Source organism: Lygodium microphyllum, chromosome 20, assembly GCF_053477565.2.
Source record: "Lygodium microphyllum isolate KBCC chromosome 20, Lygodium_microphyllum_v1.1.10, whole genome shotgun sequence".
NCBI classification, from domain to species: domain Eukaryota; kingdom Viridiplantae; phylum Streptophyta; class Polypodiopsida; order Schizaeales; family Lygodiaceae; genus Lygodium; species Lygodium microphyllum.
Window position 1 is genome coordinate 77,123,781 of NC_141154.1, and position 12,934 is coordinate 77,136,714.

Genomic DNA, 12,934 nt, shown 5'->3' on the forward strand with positions numbered 1-12,934 from the left:
TTAGAGTTTAATGTTCACATGAACAAATGGGCTTTTTCCCCACACTATCATAGGAGGGAACCTTCTTGATACATTTTATCTCATTGTCTAGGTGATGATCAAGACTCAACTGGAAGGACAATGCTAGTCTCACTTTTTTTCACTTACATATTTCAATTTCTCTTTAATCACATCCAAAAACTCTTCAATGACATCCACAAACTCTTCAATAACATCCATAAATAGCCATGTCAAGGCACAAACATTTCCACGAAATAGTAATTTCATTTTAAACAATCAACTTTCAGACACAACATTCTCAACCTAATACCATTGATGATGTTATTCTATGATCCCTATCTTTCATGACATCACATCCATACATACATTAGATACTATTGAAGAATGCTTCAATATGATCACAAGACTTTGAAAGGTGAATTTCTTTCTAGTTCTCTAGTGGTAGTTGGTGCCTTTCCTATATTAAGTATTTTTTATCTTGAGTTTTGTTTCTCTTCTCACTTCGCCTTCCCTTAAGAGCATGTAGGATAGTCAACTCAATAGTACCCAGTCTTCTTACATTGGCAACATCAGTGAATGGGATCTTGAGAATGTTTAGGAAAGTTAACATGCAGGTATCCTATTGCACTTCGAGAATTGATGATAGGAAAGTAATTTTTCAATATTTCATGGCTTACCAAATTTAACGCAATTGCAGCTATGATTACTTTGAGTACCATGAACCTTAATTGTAAAATGATAGCAAAATTCTAGCATGGTTACTTGCATGGATATCATGACAGTCAACATTGCACTTTAGTATATACTTGCCAAACATTCTTAATTTCTCTATGTAAAGTCAACATTATTGTTTCACTTTGATACTATGTGCAATGTAACCCTCCCCATGCAAAGTGAAGATTCAACATTTAGTATGTTTACCTAATGTGTGATGTACTTGTCGGGGGAGGTGATATTTGATGGTTCCTCAAGCACCTTTCTTTTGAGAAACACCATTTGCACCCCTTAGGGATCATAGACTTAGCTTGTTGAGCGACTTCTGATCCTATCTCACAATAAAATGCCATACTAGGATCAGTGTGAGAGATCTATGACCCTATTAATCTTTATTCAACAATCTAGTGCTTAGTCAAGAAACTTTACTTTGCAACCCATCAAGATTGAGAGCCAACTAGCATCACACTTGGTTCAAAGAGAGTGATAGATGAGGGGAAGCTGAGCATGGACCCCTCTACATCAACATAATCTCAATTTCGCTTCCTAAAAGTGTGATTTTATAACTGGACCTTAGTAATGAAATGTTTGGACCTTCCTATACATTCCATTTTAGGAAAGCATCATAGTAATGAGGTCTATCTATCCATATGATAGCATCATTGTGATAGCTATCCACACTCTTTCTACCCACACACCCAACATTCTAATTATATAATTAAGGGTCCTACCATTCAATGAGAACATATAAAAGCAACTTCATTAACTAGCCATTTATATGAGATTTGTTGAATATCCTTAAGTCATAATACAAAAACAATTGAAAACAAAGTTTCAAAATAGTTAGTTCAAAAAAAAATTATTTGATGATCAATCTAGCTTCTATTTGAGCATTGCTATCCCATCATTTGATATTTTTACATCCTCCTCGATCCTTCAACCTTACTCGTTTCTAGATTTGGAGTCCTTGCAATGCCCATCCATCATGCTCATTAAGGATTTGTTTTCTCATCTTAGGCTTAATGTTAACATGATAAGAATCCCCATTAGGCCCCATGCTATTATAGGAGGAAACCTTCCTCATACATTTGGCCTCATCTTCTAGGTGACAAACTCACACTCTAGCTTGTAATATATGATTGGGTGATAAAGCTAGGCATGCCAAGACTCAAGGGTGTAGCACAATGCTATTGCCACTTCTTCTTCAATTACATATCTCAATTCCTCTTTAATCACATCCATAAGCTCTTCAATCACATCCATGAATGGCATTAGCGAGGTGTAAGCATCTCTAGCAATTACCAATCAAATTTCAATCACAACATTTTCAACATGATACCATTTCATGGTTCCTATCTTAAATAACAATGTGTCCATTCCTACATAAGGTTAACATTGCATATCATTACTGATATGACTATCTTTGATGTGACAACACATCCATGCATACACATGATATTGTACAATAATAATTTCATATGACCACAGGGTATAGTTTAAGAAAACATTATGTCTTTTATACATCTTCTTGTATTATATATTCCCCAATGATACAATTGTATTATCCCTACCTTCACATAAGATAGATTCCATCAACAAGATAGTCCTAGAATTGTTCACCATACAACTTGTGAACAATCCAATAGTGTGAGACACTAATCCATCAATATAAAACTAGTTGTATTTCATTGGACATGGGCCTTAAGTTCCTTTTTTCTTTAGCCTTAATCTAACGGTTCCAATACTTTACCCTAGAGTGATCTGCAGAGCAAATGTGAAGTATCTCTCAATGTAATTTCTTATTGTACTTTTGATCTATCCTAAGTTTTAGGGTTGTTCCATAACAACCATATTTATGTGAGGACTCGAGGTCAATATCCTCATAAGGTTTTGGACCTTGGTCTAATGTTTAGTCCTTGTCTTCCTTTTGGGATATCTTTGAATAAAATCTCCATCTTGCTATAAATTCTACCCTTACATTGGAAAACTCGTGTTGACTCACAATATCCCTTTTTACACCTTAAATTATGATGCAATGATATAAAAAAGACTAGAGTGAAGTTTGCAACTACCTTGAAAAAATGATTTAGATAGGCTTAAGAGTTAAATCAAGAAGTCTAGGTCATGTGTCTTCTATGTGCCATGGTATCTAGAAATGAAGGATAGACAAAAGAAGAAAGGGGTGAGAAGTCATAATCCACGTGCAAGCTCTACCTCACTCCAGTTTCCCCAATCTCTTTGATCTTCTCTTTGCTTTGAGTTCACTTTCTCTCTCTCTTACTTCTCTCTCTCTCTCTCATCTTTTCTTCCTCTTCTTCTTCTTCTTTTCTATCTATATTGTCTCTCTCTATTTGATTATATTCCTCTCTCTCTCTCTCTCCACACACACACACACACACACACACACACACACACACACACACACACACACACACACACACACACACACACACACACACACACACACACACACACACACACACACACACACACACACACACACACACACACACACACACACACACACACACACACACACACACACACACACACACACACACACACACACACACACACACACACACACACACACACACATCCCCCCTATTATCTATCCTCATGGCTTTTCCATCATGGTGGATTGAGAAAGGGGCAAGGGGGACTCCGCTATTTTCTTACACACATATAAATGGGCAAGGGGGTTTGTCTCAATCTATGAGATCACATAGGGGGGAGGATACATTGCAGAGCTAAGGTGGTAGGGAGTGGTTCTTAGGAGAAGGAGGAGGGGGTGGAGACAAGGATTAAGGGCAAAACAGGAGGAGGCATGAGGAAATAAAGAATTCTTGGAACAAATTGGAACCTAGAAGCACATTGAGGACTTGCAAGAAAAGGCTTAAAATGTATTGACGTGTATCTTGCTCATATAAATTGAATATTTTTCCTTGGAGGGTTGCTTCTTACAACATATCGAGTAAATGAGGAAGTTTAGGTCTCTCCTATGTACCAAGGATTGTTTAACTTGTTTAAACTTTGACACATCCAAATATCCATTGACTCCACTATAAATAGTATAAATAGTAAACACTTGTTCTTCCACAAATAATCCATTGACTCCAATATAAATAGTAGATACATATTCTTCCACTAATAATAATCTTGGGTAGGTAGGGGAAAGGGGGGGGAGGGTTTGTGTGTCATTCATAAGTATGTAAGTATATCATGTGGGTTCAAAAGAAAGGACTTATTAAATACCTCTTTTACACATTTTCTATGTATAGAAGTGTGCCATATGGAGGGTTTATTCATCAATTGAATAGAAAAGGGGTGTGTTTATTGAGTGAAAAAAGTTTACAGATGAGAGTATTTATAAATAGGCATTGAATGCACATGATATAGAGGGTTTTTATGTAATCAACCACCTGAGCTAATAATGAATTTGATTGAGACCATGCCAATAATTCATGTAGCCTTTGATTCCTTGCTTACTAATTGCATGGATTGGACGAGGAGTTCCTTAAACATATTCTTGGAGATTGTATATAAACATATTTGGAGAAGGATGATGAATGTCGTTAAGGACTTTGGATTGCATTATGATCTTAGTTCATAAGAGCCTATTCTTAGTGATTGAGGGATCTTTGATGAAGATTTTTTTAATGGTTTTTTTTTCTTAGCACTAGTCTAGAAAGACCAATTGTTTAATATTGTAAACTCTAAGTTGAAGAATCTAATTGCATCCTTATGAGGATGTTGTAATCACTTACTTTATTACATTTAACGTGTTAGAATGAAAATATAAACCAATCTAAGAGATGACACTCTAGTCATTAAACAAAAACTTAGGCCATAACTCTTTAGGTACCCCTACATTTTCTAGCTTTCTATAAGGGACCTTAACCTTAGTGCATGTACACCCACTACCCATTATGGAAGAAATCCATGACCATTCCATTAGTATGCAAAAGGACACCCCAAAAAGTGTGACTTTATTTCATGAAATCCTCTTCAAGTAGAGTGCTTAAATATTGTAGGAGGATCAAGACGATTCTATGAGTGCTTAAATTTTGTAGGAGGAACATGACTATTCCATTCATGAAAGCGAACTAACTATATTGACTTTAATATGAAGGCACATGACTTGGCAAGACTTTTGTGGTTCAAATGTATAGACTATGTGCACTATTGGATAGTATCATATAGTTTTTTTTGTGCACATGAGTTAGCAAGACTTTCGTGGATCATATGTATAGACAACGTGGGATTTTGCATAGCATCATGTAGTATATTAGTCATAGTATGATTTTAGAAGAGTACATATTGCTAGAATATTTTTCTAGTAATAATATTAGAAAAAGGGTGTATTAGGATATGCAAGTGGAAATAAAGATGAATATTTTTTTAGAACATACAAATACTTATTTTCAAGATACTTGATACTTTTCTTGATATAAGCAATAAGCTTGAGCCTTTTAAAAACTTGTTAATTATGTTTGTACATAGAGGTATCATCCATGATATCATTTGCAAATGGTATAGTACTTACATATAAATGATTGCCTCTATATCATTCCATGCATGATAATTTAAAGTGAAAATCTCTCTTCCATTTGTGAGATTGGGCTATTTATTTTATAATTGCTTTTACACATAGGTACCCTGTCGATATTGTTTTTGATGTTGGTGATCTTTTTAACACATCATATCCCTCTAATTGCAAATCTATATCTATATGGGCTATGTAAAATTAAGTAAAAAGGCTTCCCATAAAAATGTCTATTAATCCCACACCTACGTAAGATTCACAAAATATTGATGTAAGCAAGAGAAATAGCCTATTATAATTGCCTAAAGAATGTAGTTTCTTGTGGTCCTTAATGTACATGAGTCTTTCATTTCAAGTATGCCTCTCTTTTAACACTTGGATGTGGTAACATAAGGTAGCCTACATCTACTCCACATATGATCACCTACATGTATGGGTATATGTATGTATAATATAAGCCAACTAATTTATAAGTGCACAATTGACTCTTTTCAATGTGTGCCTTACTATTTGAAAGTTAAGTGTTCTATTGGCAAGCATCAACGTATTATGATGGGAGTGTTTCTTAGTTCCAAGAGATTTGTGGTTCAATTCCTTCATTGGATATTGATCATCATGATGTCTTATTGTTTAAGATGTGTTATCCCTTAAGATTAGTAGCAAATTAGCAATAAATTGTCAATAATAAGCAATTCAAAAGCAATACAATACTCTTGCTCAATAACGTATGCTAAAGACACATACATGATGTAGCTGTATGAAAGTATCTCCACCTAAATATGCTATAGACATATACATGATGTAGAACTAAGAAAGTATATATGGCATCCCAGAATCTTCCTATTTAGTCTTGAAAAAATACACTAAAGGTTGGTTTTCTGTGAGCATTGTATAATCAAATATGTTTATGTAGCACAACAATATAAAGATTAGCACGTGCAGAGAACATTATAATGGTGGTGGTCCCAACATAGATAGAGGTCCGCATTTGAGTGTTCAAGTATTAGAACATAGATAGAACTCACCTTTGAGTGTATGAATATTAGAACATAGATATAACCCACCTTAGTGTATGAATATTAGAACATAGAACTCACCTTTGAGTGTATGAATATTAGAACATAGATATAACCCACCTTAGTGTATTAGTATTGACAAGATCAAAGTTAACGTTTATGTAGCACAATAATACAAAGATTAGCACGTGTGGAGAACACTATGACGTTGGTGGTCGGAACATAGATAGAGGCCTACATTTGAGAGTATAAGTATGAGAACATAGATAGAGCCCCACATTTGAGTGTATACGTATGAGAACATAGATAGAGCCGAATGTTTGAGTGTATAAGGATTGACGCGATGAAGGTGAATTATTGTTGTGGGCGGAGGTAACGATGCCAGGAAAGCGATAGGGTGGGGTAAGAAGGATGCGACCGTTGGTGGGCGGGGGCCGAGCGAGAGAGAGAGAGATGGCTACCATGTTAGCAGCAGGACGTAAGGCGGCGTGGTAGTATTGTTAGCAGAAGCTATAGGAAACGTAGAAGGATACAGTGTTAGCAGTAGTTGCAGTAGTGTTGTAATAGAGAGAGAGAGAGAGAGAGAGAGAGAGAGAGAGAGAGAGATGACGCAGAAGACGAGAGATGGAGAATATATCGCCGGGCCTGCTGCTGCTGCTGCAGTAGTTGATAGCAACAACGTCAATAGTAGTGGTGGTTACAACGCGGCGTCGTCGCTGCCGGGGGACTACGCGAAGAAGAGCGAGGAGCTGCTGAACTACGTGGCGCTGCTGGAGGCGACGGTGGAGGGGTTCCGAGAGGCGGCGGCGGCGGAGAAGGTGCGGGGGGAGGTGGAACGGGAGGGGGTGCGCCAGCAGATCGAGGTGGCGCTGTCGAAGGTGGCGGAGGCCCAGCGCCAGGTCCGCTCCCACATCACCACCCGCGACGACGCCCAGCGCTCCGCCCGCCTCCTCCAGCAGCAGCTCCTCCTCTCCCAGTCCCTCCTCCACGAAGAGCGCACCAAGGGCAAGGTACTGTATATTGTGTATGCATATATTCATCCTCCTTTGTTTTATTATTCAATGTATCCATCGATCAGGCATCTCTTCTCTTCTTATCGATATGTATATTCATCCTCTTTTGTTTCATTATCTATGTATCTATGTATCTATCGGGCATCTCTTCTGTTCTTATCTATATGTATATTCATCTTCCTTTGTTTTATTATTTATGTATCTATGTATCTATCGGACATCTCTTCTCTTCTTATCAGTCTCTTCCTTCTTGTCTTTCTCGCATAGAGTGTGTGTGTGTTTTTGTGTGAGAATGACCACGATCAATTCATAGGTACAATTCCCGAATTGAAATTTGGTATTGATTTATTTATTTTTGGCTCCACTCGTAATGTAGAGGATATTAAAATAAATTTTCCAAAAATGCCATCCACAATTAAAAGGCAAGGTTCTATATAAGCAACCATTAAGGGGTAGCTCACATGGTAGAGGTGGGTGCATGAGATGGAATGTCATTGAATCAAATCCCCTTGTCTACACAACTCTACAAATTCTTATCCTATGGGACTAAAGGCCCTTCTTGGGGTTTGGGTGACCTTTTACATACATACATACATACATAAGGGTAAAAGGGCTAATAAAATAACTACCTTTGAAATTTAAATAATTTTGTATTTAGTAAAACCTCAAAAAAATGGACCCTTCAATGTCACTCAATTTCCTCCTCCTCTTTTGTGAACCTTTCATTATGACAAGCTTTGCTTAATAAAACTTTCAAAATACCCCAAGTTCTTCAATGTAGGTCTAGCTCACTTGTTTAAAAAACATCCAATGGGGCTCGACCACTAAATATCACTCACACACACACACACTCTTTCTCAAGCACTATTCAACCAAAACATTTCAGAGACCCCATACAAGGATCCTCTACTTCAAAACTATTAGGTTCCTTTCCAAGCCTTGGAATGTCATCTCACCTACATTGGACTCACTTCTTCCAAGTTAAATGCCCTTTTTCAAAAATTTAGGGATTCCTTTTCTAATTTTTGCAAAACTCTTGATACTTAATGTCAATATGTCATAAATACTATTCTAGAGTCTCTAGCCAAGGTTCAAATCCTCAACATGTGGATGATATATATTAAGGTATCTTCAAGTTGTCATTACCATGTTGTAACTTTCTTCTTCTTTCAACTCCCTTACAAGGTACAAGTTAAGAAGGGAAGTTAGGATTGGGTCTAGTATATGTGACCAACCATAACAAAAACAAAGGTGGCTTAGAATTTCATTCTTAAAGGATTTAGATTAGTATTTCTTCACAATTGCATTATGACATGTTCGTGTTATAGTATGGTTATTTAAATTTTTTTCTTTTAAATGTACGTTCCTTCTTTACCCTTATGGCAATTGAGAGGGGGAGAAGCCTATGAAGACCTATGTCTTCTTTGCCCTTATGGGGAAGGGTACAAACCCCTTTAAAGGGTGTTGCACTAATTTCAAGACTCTCTCTCTCTCTCTCTCTCTCTCTCTCTCTCTCTCTCTCTCTCTCTCTCTCTCAAGTAGAGGCAACCCTTTCTCACCAAAGTCATCATTTCTTCTTCCTTTCTTTAGAATTGCATATTCAACTTTTTGTAACCATTGCAATGTCATGTAATTGTTGCAATGTCTAGATATCTTACCTATATTAAAGCAAAATGCATCTTAAATTTGTCAAATATTTGACTTTACTTATACATTCTCTAAGGTGAGGAACCTTCTTAGGTAGCTTGAGTAGACAACTCATTTAACAACCATCAAAATTGGGAGTCTAAATTTTGCTCAAGAAGGAAGAAGTATATCAAAGTTAAGATTGCGCATAAAGAACTACTAGCTATGGATTGAGAAGTGTTATAATAGCAAATCCACACATGCTACTGCACTTGAACTCTTAACAATTGAAGAAGCATGATCACATTTTAAGCAAGAAAAGTGAAATCTCAAAATGACCTCCTCATGTGAGATTTGGAACCAACAAAGGTGTTTCAAAAAAAGTGTGCACCTTCCACTAAAGTGATCTTCTTCAAGTTGCTAAATGAATGAGATCAATTAGCCATAATGAGCTCCAATTTATCAGTATCACCACTCTAATTTGCTAAATTTCAAAAAAGGATCAAAGGACATTGCATCTTGTATGGAGCCACTAGCAATAAGACAACTCATATGATGAAATCTAATTAAAAAAATTTGAGGGCTTCTCTGGCAAATGTTGCAACCAACTGACAAGATATATGGATTGCATTTTAATGTCATGGATCTCTTTCTCCCTCTAAGACATTAATTGGATCTACTATGGCCGGCATATGATATCTACATTTTGATAATAATCTAGTGTACATGTCATAGCAATCAAGTATGCACGTTCTTATTTTATTCAAAGACATCTCAAGGTATGGTAGTGTTGTGTTTTAATGTGCATACTTACATATATACACACAAACATTTAACATGTGCATAGATACATATAGCATCACATGTTTAGGTTTGTAATATGTATTTTACCTATTTAAATGTATGTATAATACCAATCTACACATGCCATGCATCTATGCTTAAAGAGTGGAGTAAATCATTTTCATATCCATGATGTTGTAGTTGACTAAATGTTAATACTTTTATTGGTTATAAAGGAACTTGAGGCTAGAGTACTCGAACTTGAGTTGGAGGTACAAAGAAAAGATGCTCTAATGCTTGAGGCAAGGACCGGAGACTCTCTTTTATCAAAAATATCTGCTGACTTGAGGAATGATAGCTTAAAGAAGAAAGCTGCACTAGCTGCAATACTTAGCCGTCTAGCAGGTTATCATACAAAAACCCCTTGCACATTGTTTACCCAAAAGTGATAGCACATATATGATCCCTTAATTTAAAACATTGGAGGGATATTTGTATCAAGGTGGTGGTATTTGCAATGTTTAGACATAAAACAATAGCTTGTTTTTTCAAAATTTCATGATTATTTTTTAGGAAACTTGCAATTCAAATTTGATTAAATCTCTATTCTTTTGTGAACACTACCTTGGGATGTAGCGAAAAATAGTAGCTGGGATTATAAGCTATCACTACATCATGAGGGACACAAAGAACAATGCATAGTAATGATAACATTGCTTGATTGTGTGAGAAATCCATGGCCAAGCATTCAAATCCTAGATTGAGTGGCTCAATAGTGACCGTTTCCTAGGGGTACAAATATAGGGATGAAGCCCCAAGTTCCACAATCAATTAAAAATTGACGCATTTAAATAAAGGAAACTTAAATATGGATTGCAGAAGGGTTTATCTATTTCTCAACCTTAATGCTAGGGTCCATTTCTTTCTTGATGAACCTTAGTATATGGATTGCATAAGGGTTTATTTATTTCTCAACCTTAATGCTAGGGTCCATTTCTTTCTTGATGAACCTTAGTATATGGATTGCAGAAGGGTTTATTTATTTCTCAACCTTAATGCTAGGGTCCATTTCTTTCTTGATGAACCTTAGTATATGGATTGCAGAAGGGTTTATTTATTTCTCAACCTTAATGCTAGGGTCCATTTCTTTCTTGATCAACCTTAGTATATGGATTGCAGATGCATATATTTCTGATGAGAAGGCGAGTGCCATATTGGCATCCATTCGAAAGCTGCAGCGCGAGCTAGAGCAAGAGGCTGCGCTCTCTGATGCCCATGGTTTGGCTGCAGCGTCCTCAGCACAAGACGACTATCATCGCATCGAAGACGAAAGCTTGCGCTTGCTGGAGCCTTTGAAGCTGCCATCCACGTCGCCTGATTCACCCACCTCCTTCTCCCCGGAAACTACCATGGTAGCTGCCACCATCTTATTATACTCCTTGGCATCTCCTACCTTGTGCCTTTAACTAGTAACATCCTCCATCACATACATCTAACTTACCTAAAATACCATCTTATTATACTTGGCATTTCCTACCTAGTTACCTCTAACTACTAACATTCTCCAACACATACATCTATTTCACCTGCACTACCATCGACAAACACTAGAGATAAGCATATGCATACACAAAGTATTCTAAACACACATGTCTCTTCACTTGAGGCAGCATCAAGAGGCATTAGAGAAAAGCATCCATACAATTTGTATTCAAAACACATAGATCTACCTCACTTGAAGTACCATCTACAGGAATTAGAGAAAAGCATGCATACAAATTGTATTCTAGCTTGACTACTTCTAGTCCCATGGGTGTCACCTTTTGGTGCCTAAAGGTCTCACAAAAGCATCAATCTCATCTAGCAATATCATATTTACTTCATTATTTGACAACTCGCAATACTTAATAACTTTCACTTGATCATGTAGCAAGACAGGTCTTTCGGCCGCTCTCATGAAGATGAGTATCTAGCTGAAATAGGAAAGGATAGAAGAAACAAAAGAAAAGACCAGATCTCCAAGGGTTTTCGCCTTCGAAAGTGATAGTTGAGCATCTTCAATGCTTTCATCAGCTCTCATCTAGCAACTTGGGCAAAAACCAAAACCAATCCATGTAAGTTGTGCCAAAAGTACATGTTTCTCAATCTTAATCTAAAGAAAACACTAGGGGCAACATTAATTTTACATATGTCGTTCTCAAAAACCATACAAATAGATAATTTAAATACATTTTTGTTGATAAACCTTGAGCCTAAGATAAAATTAACCACGAAAGGGCAATCTTTGAACTTAGTCACCTACGTGGATTTTTTTTTGCATTTCCTAAATTCTAGATTGTTCTATTGATTTACATGACATGATTTTCAATGTTGTGGAAGGCATTTTCCAATATACATGTTTAAAAACATGTTCAACAGAATGCAGTTCAACAAAGTTTGGAAGATAAGTACAAAAATTTCTTCAAATTCTTTGGGATCTCAAGAAAGGGCTAATGCCTTGATCTAGAGCTTGATTTGTGTTAAGGCATATCAAGTTTATGCAGTACTATCCCACTTTTCTTGCTTGAATGTAAGACATGCTTTGGCAATTATAAATTGGACCTATCTACCATTCTGTGAGTGATGTATGTGTCGCAATGATATTGCAATGTCCAAAGATGGTGATTATTCTCTTTTTTCTTTCTCCCATATAGAGGCTGTTCTCATTTTCTATTGACTTGGCATATTACAAAATATATTTTTTCCAAGTTTATAAAACAAGCTTGCATGAATATGTATTAAAATTTTTTAATGCTCTAGCCTATTATAACTTTCTTTTTCATTTCATGATAGCATACTCTTAAAAGGTGGGGCATGAGATTTGGCTAGCAAACTTAAGTCTTCCACACATGAGAGAGAGAGAGAGAGAGAGAGAGAGAGAGAGAGAGAGAGAGAGAGAGAGAGAGAGAGAGAGGGGGGGGAGAGAGAGAGAGAGAGAGAGAGAGAGAGAGAGAGAGAGAGAGAGAGAGAGGGGGAGAATGTGTGTGTTCATCCTTCACCTAGCTTTAGCCAATGGCCTTTCTACTCAACCTCCCCTTATCCTTTTCTTCCTCCCCTCATTCATCACCCTATTCCTCCTCCTCCACCTTCCACCTCTCTTGCCTTTTTCTCCTCCCCTTATTCATCACCCTCACCATAACTCCATATGAGAGACATATTATAACCCTTCTCTCTCTTTAACCTCATTAAAGTGACAC

The 12,934-nt window shown here is 36.8% G+C and overlaps 1 protein-coding gene across 1 annotated transcript; it reads left to right on the top strand.

Moving 5' to 3' along the window:
• Positions 1-6,619: 6,619 nt before the first annotated feature.
• On the top strand, positions 6,620-12,425 carry LOC148019054 (uncharacterized). The gene is made up of 5 exons (XM_087701295.1): positions 6,620-6,625; positions 6,968-7,286; positions 10,878-11,110; positions 11,629-11,812; positions 12,078-12,425. The coding sequence occupies exons 1-4, from the start codon at positions 6,620-6,622 to the stop codon at positions 11,740-11,742; spliced, it is 672 nt and encodes a 223-aa protein (XP_087557421.1). The 3' UTR covers positions 11,743-11,812; positions 12,078-12,425.
• Positions 12,426-12,934: the final 509 nt, after the last annotated feature.

Bases quoted from the DNA above. Each gene is read 5' to 3' on its own strand.
- LOC148019054 (XM_087701295.1), top strand. The intron at 7,287-10,877 runs GTACTGTATATT...TATGGATTGCAG, and splicing joins AAGAGCGCACCAAGGGCAAG to ATGCATATATTTCTGATGAG. The intron at 11,111-11,628 runs GTAGCTGCCACC...TTGATCATGTAG, and splicing joins TCTCCCCGGAAACTACCATG to CAAGACAGGTCTTTCGGCCG.